Genomic DNA, 17,933 nt, shown 5'->3' on the forward strand with positions numbered 1-17,933 from the left:
CTCAATACACTCTCCATTAACTGATTGTCTGGAGCAACTTTGCTAACCGGAGTTCTGTTCCTCTTCTCCTTGAAGCTGCGCGTGCTAGCCACGATCAAATTCTCAGGCCGTTTGAAGTATTGAAAATCCCGTGCACGCTCCATCCTTGCAATGGCGTCACGTAGGTCGAGGTCTCCATCGACCCCTTCTGAGGGTGAGATCATCGAATCAGGCTCAGAGACGAAGGCAACTACGTCGCAACTTCCTCTTAATGGCACCAGCGTTGACCGTCAAACCAGAGTCAGTACATCGTCCGCCCTCAGGTCTCCAGCATCTGTAAGCAGATCGCCACGCCGACGGAGGTCCAGGACGAGGACTTGGTCGCGTTCGCGATCGCGATCCCGCTCTCGCTCGCCCTATCGAGACTACCGAGGGCAGAAACGTCGACGCGAGGATGACTATCACGAGAGACGTTATCGACACGAACCATCTCGACGCGGAGGTCCCAGGCAAAACGATGACAGACATTATAATCGAGGCCCTGCTTCCCACGTACGCTCTAGGCCTTACCACGATTATGACCGAGAAGATTATTACGGTGGTGGTCTCCGGTACACGGACGACTATGATCGACGTGGGGATAAGCGACCCCGGACGCGAAGCCGATCACCGTACCGGGAAATACGAAAACCCAAACAGTACTCGGGCGACGAATGGGATTCCTATAGAGAGGGCAGCGTGGCATCCCAGGATACTGGAAGACGAAGGTCATCTACTGAACAGTTAGTGAGCGAACGAGGGAAACCTCGGGTCGTCGCTCAAGATTCTAGACAAGATGCTGAAGTTCGAAAGAATCAGGTGCAGCAGGTTCCTTCTCATCCTTCCTCACGCATTGGAGACAGGTATAGCTTCCCTTTCCTTTTTGACATCCATGCATCGCTGACTCGGACTCCAGTGCAACTACGCCCGCAGTTCAGGACAGTCAAGACACTGCAGAAGAACCTGCTGAAACGCCCGATGAAGCAGCTCGGTTAGAAGCTCGCCGCAGACGACGCGAAGCTATCAAGGCAAAGTATAGAGGTCAAGCAACGCCTCTGCGTCTGCAAGCACATATTGGTGCTGATACGGATACATCTACGCCGACTCCGAGCTTGGATGCGATGCGGTCTAGTAATGCTGCTTCAGGTGAGTTTTTGTCTGCCTAATCTCATGGAGTCGTGGAATAGTCTGAAGTAGTTGAACTAATTCTGGTTTATCAATAGTCTCTCCACAGCGGTCGGCTTCCGAAGCACCCAACGATAGCGCCGGTGATTCTTTCCCAGAGTTTGGAAATGATGCTGATATCGCTAATCACGACGCGCCTACGGACGGTGCAGATAAAGATGAGCCATCTGCGGCGGATTACGATCCGACCATTGACATGAAAGCAGAAAGACAGAAGCATGACGCAGGAGACTCCAATGGAGACGTTTCGTCGGCTCGCTACGACGAAACGCAGACCACCAAGCAGGATGTTCTGATGCCAGATGCCCCCCAAGTCCAACCACCCGTAGCCAAAGCGAAAGATCCTTATGATATGTTCGCGGAGGACGACGATGACATGTTCGCGGAAGATAAGGCGGAAACTACTCAACCAACACATGCCTCGGCCGTGCCGGTGCCTCGGCCTCAAGAGCTCGACATCAGCATGATGGATAACTGGGACGATCCAGAAGGGTACTATAATGTCCGGCTGGGTGAGTTGATCAATGGACGATATCATGTCCAGCAGAATTTGGGCAAGGGAATGTTTTCATCCGTCGTTCGCGCAACAGACGCCAAAACCGGCGGCCTTGTTGCGATCAAGATTATCCGCCAGAACGACACCATGAGGAAAGCGGGATTGAAGGAAATTGGCATCTTGGAGCAGCTTCGCGAGGCCGACCCGGAGGATAAGAAGCATGTCATCCGTTTTGAACGACATTTCGACCACAAGGGCCATCTGTGCATGGTCTTTGAGAATCTCAGCATGAACCTACGAGAGGTCTTGAAGAAATTCGGACGGGACGTGGGCTTGAACTTACGCGCCATCCGAGCGTATGCACAGCAGATCTTCCTTGGACTCAGTCTGCTTCGAAAGTGCAATATCCTTCATGCCGACTTGAAGCCCGACAACCTGCTCGTGAATGAGCAGCGTACCGTGCTCAAAGTGTGTGACCTGGGATCGGCGTCACCGGCGACGGAGAACGAAATCACGCCGTATCTAGTCAGTCGATTCTACCGGGCTCCGGAAATCATCCTTGGGATTCCGTACGACCATGCAATTGATGTTTGGTCGATAGGGTGTACGCTCTTTGAGCTGTACACGGGCAAGATCTTGTTCACCGGCCGAAATAATAACCAGATGTTACGCTCGATCATGGAATGTCGTGGCAAATACCCTCCCAAACTTCTCCGGAAAGGGTCGCTGACCCACCAGCACTTTGATGATATGCTCAATTTCCACAGCACGGAAGAGGATAAGATAACAGGACGTCTGGTTACGAAAGTCCTCGATTTCAAGAAACCCACGCGTGACCTCAGGACCAGGCTGATGGGCAAAAACGCCAAAGGAATGACGGATGGTGAGGCAAAAGAACTGGCGCTGTTTGTGGACCTGCTGGACCGCTGCCTGAGTCTCAACCCGGAGAAGCGGTGCACGCCAGCTGAAGCCTTGAGGCATCCATTCATTGCGCGGCCCAAGGCATAGGCAGCGGCTTTGGGGGTGTCTCAACTGCGACATACTATTACGTGATTGTATATACTACTTGGTATTTTCTGGCATGAATTTGGCGTCAGTAGGCGTTATTCGGGCATGCGCATTGAATTGAGTGTCCCGATCATCCTGATCATCGAATGAGAGTAGTATGATCGAACGATCAATCTATAGAGTAGGTTCGATAGCCGTTACGACTTACGAGGCGGGAATAGGGCCGGGAGTTCAACCCTAGACGACAATCAGGCAGCACCATGGTCTTTGGCCATTGCCACTGATTGCCAAAACATTTGGCCACAAAACTCGAGGAAAATATGTGGATCATGAGGCTAGGACGGACTGGTAAACCACAGAGCGTACCTACCTGTCGCTGTCCAGGACGGGCGAGGGCAAGATGAATTCCATCCGATTTGGTGAGACATCGGAGGAATGATGATGACATTGAACATTATTGATATCGGGGGGTGGTGGCAAACCATGGGCGCAGAGCATCAAGCATCAGACACCAAAGACGATCGAAGGGTCGATCCACGCGGCACATTGTACTATCACCATGCCTATTGTACTATCTAGGCAGTAGTTAATGAAGGGGGGTCAATATTGCAAAAAGGGCAACAGACAATGACGTCTGGTAGCTGTTTACAGTGGAGACAAAGCAGAGATATACCTGCGGAGAATAAATATACTTAGAGTACATACACTAGCAGATGGATGCAGTGCGTTTTGTGGATGAGATGATCAGATAGATAGTGGGTTGAATTAGGACTGGTGATATTCCATCTAGCCCTTGCTGTTGTCTTTTAGGGAATCTTACTCAGTATGTAGGTACTTAGGCCATCTTCCTAGGCCTACATAACAGACACTACGGGGTATGACAGACAACAGAGTAGAGTGGGATGCATGATTATCTGGGGTACATCATTGTTCTGTACTGACAGGATGGTGGTTGGGAAGAGTCGATCTTAATGATGTATCAGATTGTCTGGCTGTATGGAGCACCCCATCTATTAATGACAATAACGGTTGAGATCTTTTCCCCTTCTTCCTATCAAACAGTGTTGCTTCATTTCACTCCACTCCTCATCTCTTCTCTAGTTTTCTTCTACTTCTTTTACTTATCGAGAGCCTTGCATCCTTTCTCTTAGCGTCCCTTTTCTAACTGACAGGTGTTCGTCCTGGATATGTAGTTGGATTGAACCTCCTCGTTGATGAGAAGACTCCAGACAGATGTAACTGATATCCTGAATATTCTGATAGCCAATGGAAACCAGGAACCAGTTCCTACACGAGAGTCGAAAGTGGTAGATAACTCGTCCTGGCCAGATGCTCCAGACCTGTCACACGAGCCTACAGAGTACATCTATATTCGCCAAACCGTCAAGCAAGCTCCTGGCAACCAACACGCCTACGCCGCCCACAAAGGATGGTGCTCCTATGACTTCCCTTTTTGTGGCGCTGTATGTCCCCTGGTCCCAATGAGGGGTACATTGTGGACCAGGCGGTTTAATACTCCGTAGTCCGTACTCTGTACAGGAGCTTGATCCTTCCATATTCCGTGCAGACTGTCAGACACGGAATGGGCGCCTTGCTTTGACAAGTTATGTGACCAGGTGGACCCATACTCGGTCTCTAGCAGAGCACAGCCAATATGCTCCACTCCTCCGATCTGGGCGTCTCCACCAGCAACTCTCAGACAGCAAACGTGGCAACAAAAGAGCCAATCATCGACTCTCCTGGCTGTCATTCGTTGGGGTTGGGCGTTCTCGAAGCGGACGAACTGGGCTAATCATTGGTCAAGGCGGCCCTCCATGATTGCCTCACTTTACCATGATTACTTACCTACCTTACCCAGCTACAGTACTGGTGCTCTGTGCCACTTGAACCGATCTATCGCAACCTTGAGGAACAAGGTTTCAGCATGCTGGAGTCTTAGACTTTCTTGTTGTCGATCGGGAAGGAGAAAGACGGTGTGTGGAAGGTTTGATTGTCACCTAGATAGTCCATCGTCTCGTTCATCATCATTCCACTACCTACGGTGTCCGTCCCTCAATGACTTCAGAATTGGCCACCACGAGCGGTTCAACCAGCTAATTGTGTAATTGTGCTATTATTGTGAGCGCATATCATATCCGAGTACGGAGGATCCCTGCCGTGGAGGAGGACATGAGCCTGCTTGGCTTAGAGCTGATGATCATAGGCGGCCCCAGTGGCTGAATCTGACTTGTTTTGCGTTTGGGCGGTATTGATTTGGTATCTCCTCTTTCTCACTCCGCTAGTTTCCATCTTGATTGACTGGCAACTCATAAGTGACTCTAGACCAGCTCAACGGAGTCCAGTCTTCAATCTCGACCGTGACTGTGGGGAATTGAGCTGGCAAACACCGCAAGTTTCGCAGACTGTGGTGCTCGAGTAGTACATCCAAGTTGACGTATAGGCACAAAAAGACTATCTCATACCCATCTAGGCTGCAGCTACAACGGCAGGATCATCAAATAAGGCCATGGGCATGGTCTTCATCATCATGAACAGAAAAAAGTGGGCCAACCCCATTCTCACCTTACGAATATCTCCTATTCGAAACTGCAGACTCCAGGGCAATGCGATGACCATTATTGATCCATGAGGCTTAATCGTTGAGACAATCGCCAAGGCTCTGTTCTTAGGCAAAGCCGGCTAGCAGTGGCGCCTAAGGAATACTCCTGCGTATGACTTGCAAAAAAAGACAAGGCAACAGGGCGTTCCATTACCGTCGCCATCCAGCCGGAAGATGCTCCAATCACAACACCCCAGCGCGGATGCATCATCCATGGGGTTCCGCATTCAGCCAATGATGGGACTGCGCCACTGCAGGTATGGGTGGAACTATCTGCACAGCTTAGGTGTACCTGTCACACCCTTCACCGCCTCCATCAGGATTTCCCAAGGATCTGCAGATCGAGTCCTTCCTGTGGTTCTGGAGTTTGTACTCCGTACAGCCACGGCAACTGGTGTTGTCGCCATCATTCGGATCCAGACGGGGGCTAGCCTCTCTGGTCTCAGTCTATCATGGCAGACTCTCGGACTTGATAGGTGCAGCCATCTCCCAACCTAGGTAGGTACCTCCTACCTACAAGTCTATCTTATAAGAGGTAAACGATATGGCAGAGAGAATCAGTTATGACCTTGTGACGCCTGAGGACATCATCGTTCGGAGCGGGATCTCTGGGTCTCTCCACGCACTTGCGCACATTTGAGACACTAAGTGTTTGCCTCCCTAGCAATTGTTTCGTAGCACTTGTGCCTCAGAACCTAGATCTTGAAACTTGAAAACTACTAGTCTAATTTACCTATGCAGCCGTTGGACTGACTTAAGAGTTGAACGAGGATAAGCACAGTCCTTTTTCGGCTGGATGATTCCAAGAACCAGATTTGCCTTCCGTAGATGCTGAAGGAGAGGCGCGGACTGGTCGGTTCCAGTGCCGGAGGGCTGATAGTTACCTGTTTAGACTACCCACTTCGTGCTCAGCACCAAGATTAGTAGTAGACAGTGATTGCTCCCTGATTGCTCCCACCCTTCCTTGCCTTCTTGAAGCTGGACCCTAAACCGCCTAGTGTAGGCATCATACATATTTAGTCTGGTGGGGGCGAATCCCCACATCTCAAGTCACCTCTTCCAATCCGCGCTCACTGTTTGCCCTGCGCTTAATGTAACTGCCCCATTACGTTGGTTGATTTATTTTGGCTTTTCCTCTTGTCGTATTTCGTCCAGCTAACACATCGCCTGCGATTATCTAGGATTATTATTAGTCGTTATCTAAACTTAGCGGCGGTGGTTGGTTACGGGTGGGCTTTGGCTGTTGGATCGAAGATTCCGTTTTTCTCTTAGGGGGAAGGATGGTGGCCACTATTAATCTGTGACTAACTGACCAACTATTGTCCAGGCCACGAGGCTTGTAGCTTGTAGCCTGAGCATGAGCCTGAGCCTGAGCCTGTCCACTCCGTGCTCATATCTAAATAAGTGTTATTTCCACACGTTTAGCGCTACTATGCTAGTGCATTATTATTGATCATTATTTAACATCTGGATTATTATTTATTACTTTTTTTCTTTTTCCATTATTATTATTATTTTCGCCTCTCCACCGTCCCCTATCGCCTTCTCAGATCATCATAAATTATATCTCCTCTTCCCCTTATACTTACTTCCCTTCATCATCTCCATTTCGTCGTCTAGTTTGCGTGGGCTCTTTCTGCTATTCCTTTTTCCTTGTGTGTTTTTGTTATATTATTTTTGGATATATCTTCTCTTCTTTCAAGACAGCTCTCTTCCTTAACAGTCGACCATTGATATAATCTTCCAACATCTCTTCCACAACCCCAACACCATCGGACCCCCAATCTCCCTGTGGGTTCAGGCAGTGCAACACCAACAAGCACATCATACAACAACGTCTATTGCTACCGCTACAACAAGCCACCAACAACGTCTTCCTCCACAGACCATTCCCTAGGATTTTGGACTAGACTTGGAATCATCCTGCTTCTTCCAATGGATACCTGAGTCGAAAAATAAATATCCCTTGTGCCTTGAACGACTCTCCCTTTTGGATATCACCGCTACCACCAGGCCGTTTGGATTTGGATCTTTGCCATTAAGGACGCTCCCATCAGTCGGACTACTCACTACAACACATTCTTACCCTGCTGGAACGCTGCATATCCCTTTGCATCCTTTCCAGTCTCTACCCTCTATATCATATCTGCCCTTAATGCTCTCCCCAAATCCCTTCGGCATGTATCCCCAAATGCTTCCAACTCCTCCGCCTTCTCCTCCCACTACCCGTGCTTATGCTCCGGAAGACCGCTTGGGATATCTTCTGGCCAACCGGCTGGAACTGACAAGCATTCTTGGAGTTGGAGCTTACGGCGTGGTCTACACGGCCGTCGACATCCACACCAATGTGGTGTATGCCGTCAAAGCACTGAACAAGGTCGGACTTGATGCCCGACAGCTCAAGTTCCAGCAGCGCGAGATCAAGCTCCACCATCTGGCCAGCCAACATCCCAATGTGGTTTCCCTGGTTCGTATAATGGATTCCGTCGACTGTACCTATGTGGTCATCGAATTCTGCCCGGAGGGTGACCTGTTCTCCAGCATCACCGAAAAGGGCAACTTTGTGGGCAATGATCCCTTGGTCAAACGCGTCTTTCTCCAGATCCTGGATGCCGTCCAGTATTGCCACTCATTAGGAATTTACCACCGGGACCTCAAGCCGGAGAACATCTTGGTGACCGACCAGGGCTTGACGGTCAAACTGGCCGACTTTGGCCTTGCTACCACGGATTATTTCACTTCGGACTTTGGTTGCGGTTCCACATTCTACATGTCTCCAGGTAATTTACCTTTCTCTTTCCTTATTGCGTTCATTCGACTGACTTATTACCAACTGAAGAATGCCAACAACCGAATCCTCGACCATTGTCTTGCTATGCTTCGGCCCCCAATGATGTGTGGAGCCTGGGGGTGATTCTGGTTAACCTCACTTGCGGGCGCAACCCATGGAAACGTGCCTCGATCGAGGACTCCACATTCCGGGCCTATCTCAAGGATCCTTTCTTCCTCAAGTCCATTCTGCCCTTGTCAGATGACCTGGTTTGCATCTTGAGCCGCATTTTCGAGTGTGATCCCTCGAAGAGAATTACCATCCCGGAGCTTCGCCAGTTAATCCTGGATTGTCCTCAATTCACTCTCAACCCAGTGACCCCCTGGGTTGCTCCCCATGGACCCTTGCCCTACGACGTCATCAGTGGGCCACAGGTCCCTGTGTCTGTCCCTGTGCATACATTCAACACGCAGCAATCGACATCCTCTTCAGACTCGTCTCACTACTCGAATTACTCCGAGTCTGTCGCATCCGATAGCTCTTGCTACACGGAAGTATTTACCGACATGGAAAGCGTTCCATCGATGTCTTCCGTGGAGTACGAGCCGGAGACGAACTGTCAGGGCGACCTTTCTATGGACTCCCTAACATGCAAGGACATCTCGGAGGCCATCGTTGTCCGTCAGCCGGATCATCAGGCACTATGCGTCTGCTAAGGTATGACGGCGGAACGAAAGTGGACAAAACCAAAATTAATGCAAACTTCACGATTTACGCCATCTATTCGACATCAGGAACTGGATTCCCCCAACGTTTATTACGGCCCCAGTTTTCATTCGCCTTCTTTTTGCATCATCTCCCCTTCTCTGGACATACGCCTTAATATTGGATCATTTTTCCCCTGGGCTCCTGGGTAACCTCCGCCTGGATTATCTGGTTTACCGCCAGTCAGCATGGAATCCGCTGAGTTCCGGGATCTCTTCGCTGCACACTACGCTTTGTTTTATTAATATGTTACTATTTACGGGTGGATCTTTGGGTTATTTGATACATATCTCGTCGGACTATTGGGTTTCATTTATGTGACTGGTTTGGTGTTGTTGGAGTTGAAGAGCTTTTTTCTGAAAGAAAAGAAATACCCCGGGCCAGAGGAGCATGTCCTGTACTGATTTTTTTTTACCTTGTTCATTTCTGCCATGGAGTCTAATATGGACGACGGCAGTGGCATGGATATACCACGGAAGCATTGGGAGGAAACGGTGATTTGTTTAGTTTCGCTTGGTTAGAGCGACTTTGGAGGTTTGGAGATATGTCTCTGGACTGGAGGATAAGTTCTGATTTTTACGTGTGGTGTAAGATTGTGCACAGCTCATCAGCCGATCAGGCTCGTCAATTTTGGAATCATTACTATACAATAGACTTTTGACGACTTTCCCTGCACTGTTCACTTTTGCTGTATACATCCTGCCGTGGCTTCCTGTCCTACGCTCTGCGCTCTATATCTAGCACGCCGACGCCGCTGATCAGCTAGGCTGTGGCCAGTGTGCCTTGTCAGCACCGTCAGCACATCGTGCCAATCAAGTGACTGTTGTGCACACATAGGCTGACGTGGAACTAGACGGAGCACGTTGGTGTTGTCTCTATTTCCTGCGTCTGCCACGTCAAGACGCTCATGAACTGCAGCATGGCTACTCACGAAGCAGTGTCTGGACATGCGCAGGCAGGGAAGGCACCCTTCTGTATATAACTCGATAGTATGATTTGATATCACATTGTATGTATATTTGTACCATCACAAGCAAGCATCACGTATTACGACCTCCCGTCACCCGGATCGTCTCACCACTCACATACGAAAAGTAAGGACTGCAAACCCCCAGAATCGACCTGGCCGCCTCCTCGGGACTCGCCGGCCGCCCCAGCGGAATATCCGGATACGCCTGCTTCTCGTCCCCCTTGCGCCCAGCCAGCTGCTTCCCGGGGATCCCCAGCGCAACCTTGGTCCCGTCGGGGGTGGTGATGAACGCGCCGTCCTCCTTCGCAGCCGTCAACCGGGTCTTGACAAAGCCAAACGCAATCGTGTTAGCCCGCACCCCAAACGCCGGGCCCCATTCCTTCGCGATCGTCTTGGTCAGCCCGACCAGCCCGGCTTTGGCGAGCGCGTAATTGGCCTGTCCTCTGTAGCACCATCAGCACAGCACAACTATACCATAGGTACCATATCCCTAGGTTCAACGGCCAACGTACGCATTCCCATGAATCCCACTCGTAGAGCTAATATTGATAACCACCCGGTCCTCCCCATCCTTCACCCGGAAATACGGCGCCGCGGCCCGAATCAGCTTGAACGGCGCCGTGTTGTGCACCGCCAGCATCGTGTCCCATTGTTTGTCGGTCATCTACTGGAACATTTCGTAACTAGTTTCAAAAGACAAAAGGGAGGATGCAAATTACCTTGTGGATCACTCCGTCCCAGGTAAACCCCGCATTGTTCACGAGGATATGGATCTTCCCGTGGCCGAACTCGGCCGCCTTGGAGACGAGGGTCGTGATGTAGGCGTCGTCGAGGATATCGCCGACGACGGCGAGGGCGCGCCCGGCGCCGGCGGAGTTGATGGCGTTGGCGACTGCGGTGGCTTTTTCTGTGGGGTGTTAGGCTTCAGATTCAGTTGAGAGTAGATGAGGGGACGGACCAGCGTCGATATCAGCGACGATGACTTTTGCGCCTTCGTTGGCGAAGAGCCGGGCTGCTTCGGCGCCGATGCCCTGGCCTGAGCCGGTGATGATGGCGACTTTGCCTGCGAGGAGGCCGGCTGGGTAGTTGAGGTGGGCGTTGACCTGGGCGAGACGGGCGGCCATCTTGTTTTCAAATTCTACTTTGTATATGAATTGAATTGCAAGCAGGTGCTGTTTCTGAAATACAAATGAGGTGCTGGTAGACTTATATTTACGCGTGAGGGGGCTCTCCTCTCCAACTATAAGTATAGCGGCTGGGTTGCCGAGGCCCGTCAAAGCCGAGAGCCGTCACTGCTTATTGGAACTACTACATCACAGCAACAGTATTTCGTCAAGGTAACTATGGATGGTATATAATCAAGTAGGACATACATCATTCCCCGATAAACAACGCAAAAAAGCTTCCACAGTTGCTTCGTAACCCCGAAGAATCTGATCGAGACAGCTGCCTCCGCGGTTCTCATCGTACAGCCCTTGCCTGAGATGACCAGACGGCGATCCGAGGCAGACATCGATCGCTTCCTGCAGTACAGCAAACACCTCCTTGCACTGGACGAGTCGCGCACGGAGCAGGAAGCGACTGATCCACCAACTTTCCTCAGAACATAATTCATAATCTCCATATTTGGACTTTGCACTGTCGACTCCCACTGAATGCTGCGCCGCCAGCCCATACGATATCCAGTATTCGAATATTTGCAGTGTAAAGTCTACCGTAGAGATAGGCAACAGCAGACTAGTGCTGTCCTTTGGGCAATTTCTGCATTGCAGGAAACCTTGGCATACGGACAGTGCCACCTTGATCCCCTGCAGAATCTGATCAAATCGCAGGTGGCCGGCGTTGGCCATCATATCCCTCAGCTGGTTCATGTGAAACACCACTGTTCCTCCACATCCACACATCGGTTGCGGTGCGTCAGGGATGTGGACTGCGAGGGGACAGCTCGTGAGGCCTTTGGTGATGAACTCCTTTTGAAGAAATGTCGGTGACATGGAGGCTTGCATATATACCGGATCTGCAGATGGCAGCGGTTCTTGGAAGGAAGAATACGCAAACGCGGAGATGGAGGTGGAGGCGTCCACCGTGAGGTCGGTGTCCTGGCTGCTAGGGCTCTCGTGGAACTGTGCCATGTTTGTTAGCATTCTATCCAACCGATTCACGGATCGCAACACACGTTTTCCTCATGGCTCTGAAGCACTCGGGACCTTTCACATATCGAGTGACTCTGGTTGTCCATGACGGTGTCCGGGTTGTGCTTTCCCTTCAAGGCACGCATTATAGGCTTCTCGTCCGGCAGTTGTCCCAGCTTCTTCAACGTGGCTCTGTTCTTGCTGCCCTTGGGTTTTCCTGACCGATTGGCGAGTCGATATCGACAAGGCAGCCCGTGACGAAGACACCGGATGCAGGTACTCTTTCCAGAAAGATTGCATTTCACCTTTGATTGTCTGCAGTTCTCGCAAGCGGCCCGGAGTCGGGGTGTGTCTCCACTGTGGCCGGAAGGTTGATCGGGTCCTGCATACATCTGTGTGTGGATTGGATCCAAAGGCAAGCCGATTTGTCCGTTGGGGGATACTTATTTGACCTATTCCTGCCGGCTTATGAAACATATATCTTATGTGAGGAGACCCACGCCGGATAAGCGATCCAGTGCTGGTCAGCCCTGGCAAGCATCTAAAGCAACCTCGCTGATGCGATAGGAAGGCAGAATACCCTTAGACGGTGACTTCAACCAACCAACCCCACTCTTATATAACTGGAATGCAGAACTCAAGAGTCATTGTCCGTATCAGGATTCCCTAACCGACGGCAACCGCATACGAAGTCAGCCGCTGTGAAACCCAAATGCTCCATCTGATCCCCCACGCATAAGAGCGACCAACAATCGTCACCAGTCCTTACTGTAGTCCCACAGGCCCAGACTAAGCTGATCCCAAAGGGGCAGTTGCCGAATGACTTGGCTGCCACCTGATTTGCTAAGGGTGGGAGATTTTAAGCGGCGATCATTCTCACCTGGCAATGGCGGCCTGAAGAGGGCAGCCTCGATGCAACATCGTCAATAGGCACAGTGGTGCGATGATGAGACGATGGTAATTAAACTCTACCCAGTGAAGCCGCCATCTGCTGAGCTGAGCCATTGGTGCCGTCAGTCACAGTGTCCAATGACTTTGCTGTCGTTCAGAGTGAGATGATCACCGACATGCATGACAGCCATGCCATGTGAGCTGGAGATTTCTATGTACGGCTTTCTATTCGTCTGTCCAGCTCGAGTGGCCGGGAAGCAAGCGGTGAGCATGCCAAATCCATTCTTGATGGAAGCCAGGTGATGCTTCCAGAAACATCTTGTATGCTTGCAGGGCATTTTGAGTTTGCCAATTCACATGGTGGAAGAGCTCCCGCATGCCCCAACTGTCAGCAAGGGGTGGAGTTTGTTGGACAGAAACTCTTGTCGTCGGCGAGAAGCCAACACCAGCACGCGTCAATTATCTCCTCTACTGATACGGTTAATGGCTACATATGTCAACCGAAACATGTTGTTCAAGAGTAATGCATTGCGCATGTGATCCTATCAGTTTTGGCGGCGAATCACAACGTCAGTTGGACTCTAACGCACAGTTTCCTGCAACCCCACTATGTCGGTAGTCGAATGCTTTGAGTAAGCCAGTCAAATGAGCCACAGCAGCGCAAACCACTAGTACGTGGAAGATCTGGTGAGAGCTTCCCAATATGTCGAACTTGCCCGGCCGCAGGCGTTCGGGAACTCGAGCTGCATAGATTGAAGCCCCCAAGATATAAAGGAACCCCTGAAGAAGAAGCCACCCGAGTCCAATCTGGCGTGTCATCTGGTCGATCCCAAACATTTGCAACCCGTGGATCACCGGAAACACCGCTGACAGACCCATGCCGACAAACATGGCTGCGCGGAAAGGCCGCCACTGAGGCGTTCGGAACTTGGGGAGAACCGAGACAATAACGCAGCCAAGACCAATACTGCAGATCATCGTCCAGTACAGCCTTTGGAGGGCTGGAACGCAGTAGAAGCCATAGTAGACGCTTGGCACGAAACTTCCCACAATAAGGCCAACGATACCGACATAGTCAAATGTATTTCCTATGCGAGCGACTAGCGGGGAGTGGTTGGAAATGGTATGATATGTTGCCGACATTCCCAAGCAAAAGGCAGCTCCTGCAAAGAAGCAACCAAAGGCGATGATATCTTCCCTTGTGGCAGTCCCATAGCGAGGAACAAGCTCTTGGTACAGTAAGTACGCAGCGGGAATAGACAGCAGTGATGGCAGAAGATGAGTATAGATGTTGATTGTTTCGTTGTGGAGGTATGTAAGAGATTGAAAGGACACGAGAAGCGAGGACGAGGCTGGTCGGTATCCCGTCTGGATATGGTGATTATCACGTTGCCAATGCGGCAGGTCGTCCCAATGAAGAAGTTTCTTCACGACCCGGGGCGGCTTCTCGAGAACTGCAGCAGCTACAGCAGCAGGCTGAGACGAATTCGATCCATTTTGGGGACGACGTTGGCGAGCAGACATGTTTCTTCACATGCAGAAGTATAGGAGCGGGTGGTGGGAAAGGCTTGGGCAGGTCAACACAAGTTTGTCACCATAACTACGAATTGAAGAACCACAAATCAGTTGAGAGGATGGCAAGTATGGATGAGTAGTAAATTTCAAGACAGGAGCAGCTGTTGAAACGTTCCTTATTTAAATAGACCGTTGGGAATCACTTGGAATTGTCCTGTTGGGGAAAAAAGGAACCTCGGCGTCCCACTCAAAGCAAACAGGCAAAACCAAGCAAACAAATCAAACAAGCGGTCAGGCCAGTGGAGTAATTCCTTCCACGAGTTGACGATCCATGATCACACTACCTTAGACAGACGACAGCGATAAAGCTGTTATCTCCCCTCATGACGCAATTCACCATCCCGCTCTTCCTTACGGCACATTGCCAGCCATGGCGGGTCCCGCAGCACGTTCGGCTCGATTCTCCGAAAGCCGCTTAAAGCCTCTGAAGGACAGGGATCCTCTTGAGGTGGTTGGATTTGTGTCCAAAGGTGATCGGCTGTATGTGCTCATTAAGTCCAATGAGGAGATCGGAAGGACACGTCGGGCGGAAAGTTGTTCATTGAGCTGATCCCTCGCAGGCTCCTAGATCACAAGGAACAAAAGAAATATTTTGAGCGCATCAAGAGTCGATGGATGGAGTTTTGTGCTCGGCATGCTGGGAATCTGATTGAGGCTTTCGCATCCCTTCCTACCAGTGCTTCCGCAGACGCGACAAGAAACCCACCCGCGTCTCGCCTCCAGCTGCCTAGCAACAAGTCCAGACAAACTAGCCCTCCGCCGGCTACGGAATTATCCACCCTTCTGTTGTCTCTCCGCAAGCTCCGGGAAGCCGTGCTAGCCACCGCGTCCTCAGTGCCCGTGTCTTTCCAGCAGCAGGTCCATGTATTTTCGGTCACAGTTTCCGTCCGCGCTCAGCATCCACCTTCATATTTCCCTTCTCTCCGTTATCTTCTTGAAACATTACATTCACCCTCTCACCCTTTACCCGACTCGGAACTGAAAGACATCATATCATATTTGATCCTCGACTATGCGTGCCGGCAGTGGGATATGGTTTCTGCCTTCGAGCTGCGTGCACGCGCGCGTACTCAGTACGCCTTTAAGTCGGACGTAGTTGACCGTGTTTTGGCGGCGCTGATGCATGACAATTGGATTGCCTTTTGGCAAGTCCGAAACGAGGTGGATGCACCTACGCGGGCTGTGATCAATTGGGCTGAGGACCGTGTCCGGAGGCATGCGCTGAAAGCCGTCGGCAGTGCTTATCTCAACGTCAACGTGAGTTGGATTGTCCAAGGCTGTACAGGAGATGGGAGACAGTGGACTTGGGAGAAATTGGTGGAGAAAGAACGCTTGGGTTGGCAGCTAGAAGGTGATAAGGTAGTCATTCGGAAACCTAAACCCAGAGTGGCACCAGTTAAGAACAGCGCGTGAAAAGGCGTTGGTTCATTGATTCATTCATTCATAACGATTGTTCCCACGCTCCGGTGTCAACGTGAGCATTTGAGGCATTGCACGATCATGGCGTTTTGTTTGGGGTTGGCATGAGACAGCATGAGCGTCAGACGTCTCGTTGGATCATTCATCATTAGCAGGTTAGACTCTAGATAGCGTTCGAGAGAAATAGTGTTCTACTATCCCTCCAAGTGCAGGACATCCATGGTCCTTTTAGAATGCATCAATCTCATAACTTGAAATCCGCACTTGGCCGATCGAGATTGAGATCACCTGAGATAGGCTGCTTGGCAACAGACTCGGCAAGACTGGTCTTGAGAATACCAGCCTTGTCGGAGCAAAGCTCGTAGACTGTGGACAGATTGAAGACCAAGCTTCCAAACGAATGGTTAGCAGCAACCAACGACTCCAGAATTTGACGAGCCTGTGAGTAAGCGTCAGCTTTAATATATCGGACCGGAAATGTATCGACTCACCTCATTCAGCTGTCCTGTATATAATAAACAGACGGCCAGATTCTGGGAAATCAAGGCTTTATCATTATTCTCTTCGCCGCTCTCGAGAAGTGCCCTCCATTCGCCCACTGCATCGTTGTACTGGCCCTCCGCCATGCTGAGGAGCGGTTTAAGGATACTCTCGTTGGGCATACCTGCTTCCTCGTACACTTTCTTTGCAGCGTCAATGTCGCCAATCATCAACAAGAGAAGCACTTTTTTTGACTTGTTTATTGCGGCTTCCGCGTTTGATATTTTCAGGCTGTGCAGTGATCTCCTTGCGGCACCAAGATCCCCCATTTCGATCAAGGCATTCACGCTTCTGATCCCGAGATCAGCCAATCTATCCCTCCAGATTTCTCGCTCCGATTGCGTTAAGTCGGTTCGCATGATTTCCCTTCGCGCCTCGAGGCCAAGTTCGTACAGGCCGCCAATGCCTCGGCGAGAATCACCGAACCCGATGCTCTGGAGCCTCACTGCTAGAACTCGCAATGGCCATGGTACGATATGACGGGCATGAACTGACGGTTTTTGAGGGGTTTCTTTCGCGGATGCGTCTGGGTTGAAGTCAACGTAATAAAAGGCCGAAGTCAAGTCTTCAAGGGCCTTTGATTCTTGCGCCGCTAGAATAGCATTTCCAGACAGTTCCAGACATGCTAGTCGTGTATAGAAAAGTCCAAAGATCAGCTTGGTATCAGTCGGCGAGAGAGAACGAGAAGTCAGGATGGTTCCGCATAGATAAGCGGCAAGTAGGAAGTGGCCCTCAGCCAACAATTTCTCAACTTTGCCCAAGGATGAGCTCAGTGGTTCATCAGGGGCTGGCGTGACGAACTCCGAGCGCAGTGGATGTGGAATATCAATTTGTGACAGGGAATGATAGACGTCGTAACGAAGGAGATAAGACAGGTCTTTCTCCATGCCCGGTGGTAGCTCATTTGGCGCCAGTGGGTCTAATGCCGTAAGAGTGTGGCCCGAGTAAATCCCAGTCTGAGCGGCATCTTGTACAAGAGGAGCAGACGATTCATTGACATCGGCTGAGCTGAGGGGGCTATTTCCTCGTCAGCATACCCTCGTAACTTCGGGAGATCAGAATTCAGCTCACTCGTTGAATTCATCTAAAGGCCCTCTTGTCGAGCTACGAGGTCTTGAAGCTGAGGGGGGGAAATATCAGCTTAAGGAGTAGATATCGAGCTTTCTATGTTGTCCTTACATCTGGAGACAGCCCGGCTATGCTTGGAGTCAACAGACTCCATTGCTGTAGATATAGCGAGCTTAACAGCACCGTCGTGAGCCTACACAAAGTCCTGATGTCCAGCACACGTTCTCTATGGAGCTCTTCTGCGAAGATTGAGATAGCTGATGTTGTTTGGATGGAGTTAATGCATGTCGAATACCTCTCGGTCTAGCCTACCCAGTTTTGCCGAGGGCGGTGAATGGGATCGACCCGATCTGGCAACCTGGCCCATACCCGCACCTGTCAATCGCATCTGCTCAGCCACAGTTGATTGTTGAGCGTCAACAATCAACCCATTATTCAAACGTTTCTCACCGTCTTCATCCCACACACGAACTCCATCTTCGGACCATCTCAGTGAA

General features: G+C 50.7%; 6 protein-coding genes across 6 annotated transcripts; 3 read left to right on the forward strand and 3 right to left on the reverse strand.

The window, feature by feature from the left end:
• Positions 1-150: 150 nt before the first annotated feature.
• On the forward strand, positions 151-2,707 carry Aspvir_005528 (putative serine/threonine protein kinase (Prp4); the record flags this gene model as incomplete). Its single annotated transcript, XM_043268743.1, has 3 exons — positions 151-881; positions 935-1,164; positions 1,242-2,707. The coding sequence occupies 3 exons, from the start codon at positions 151-153 to the stop codon at positions 2,705-2,707; spliced, it is 2,427 nt and encodes an 808-aa protein (XP_043124678.1).
• A 4,790-nt stretch (positions 2,708-7,497) lies between these two features.
• Aspvir_005529 (serine/threonine-protein kinase) lies at positions 7,498-8,792 on the forward strand (the record flags this gene model as incomplete). Its single annotated transcript, XM_043268744.1, has 2 exons — positions 7,498-8,086; positions 8,146-8,792. The coding sequence occupies 2 exons, from the start codon at positions 7,498-7,500 to the stop codon at positions 8,790-8,792; spliced, it is 1,236 nt and encodes a 411-aa protein (XP_043124679.1).
• Positions 8,793-9,881: 1,089 nt separating this feature from the next.
• On the reverse strand, positions 9,882-12,335 carry Aspvir_005530 (uncharacterized protein; the record flags this gene model as incomplete). The annotated part of the gene is made up of 6 exons (XM_043268745.1): positions 9,882-10,254; positions 10,324-10,475; positions 10,531-10,718; positions 10,770-10,989; positions 11,185-11,934; positions 11,988-12,335. The coding sequence occupies 6 exons, from the start codon at positions 12,333-12,335 to the stop codon at positions 9,882-9,884; spliced, it is 2,031 nt and encodes a 676-aa protein (XP_043124680.1).
• Positions 12,336-13,404: 1,069 nt separating this feature from the next.
• Positions 13,405-14,358, reverse strand: Aspvir_005531 (hemolysin III family protein; the record flags this gene model as incomplete). The annotated part of the gene is made up of 1 exon (XM_043268746.1): positions 13,405-14,358. One exon carries the CDS (start codon positions 14,356-14,358, stop codon positions 13,405-13,407), a length of 954 nt encoding a protein of 317 aa, XP_043124681.1.
• Positions 14,359-14,779: 421 nt separating this feature from the next.
• Positions 14,780-15,822, forward strand: Aspvir_005532 (uncharacterized protein; the record flags this gene model as incomplete). The annotated part of the gene is made up of 2 exons (XM_043268747.1): positions 14,780-14,889; positions 14,970-15,822. The coding sequence occupies 2 exons, from the start codon at positions 14,780-14,782 to the stop codon at positions 15,820-15,822; spliced, it is 963 nt and encodes a 320-aa protein (XP_043124682.1).
• Positions 15,823-16,072: 250 nt separating this feature from the next.
• Aspvir_005533 (uncharacterized protein) lies at positions 16,073-17,590 on the reverse strand (the record flags this gene model as incomplete). Its single annotated transcript, XM_043268748.1, has 4 exons — positions 16,073-16,267; positions 16,320-17,385; positions 17,440-17,488; positions 17,548-17,590. 4 exons carry the CDS (start codon positions 17,588-17,590, stop codon positions 16,073-16,075), a joined length of 1,353 nt encoding a protein of 450 aa, XP_043124683.1.
• Positions 17,591-17,933: the final 343 nt, after the last annotated feature.

This window comes from Aspergillus viridinutans (assembly GCF_018404265.1).
Source record: "Aspergillus viridinutans IFM 47045 DNA, scaffold_3, whole genome shotgun sequence".
NCBI classification, from domain to species: Eukaryota; Fungi; Ascomycota; class Eurotiomycetes; order Eurotiales; family Aspergillaceae; genus Aspergillus; species Aspergillus viridinutans.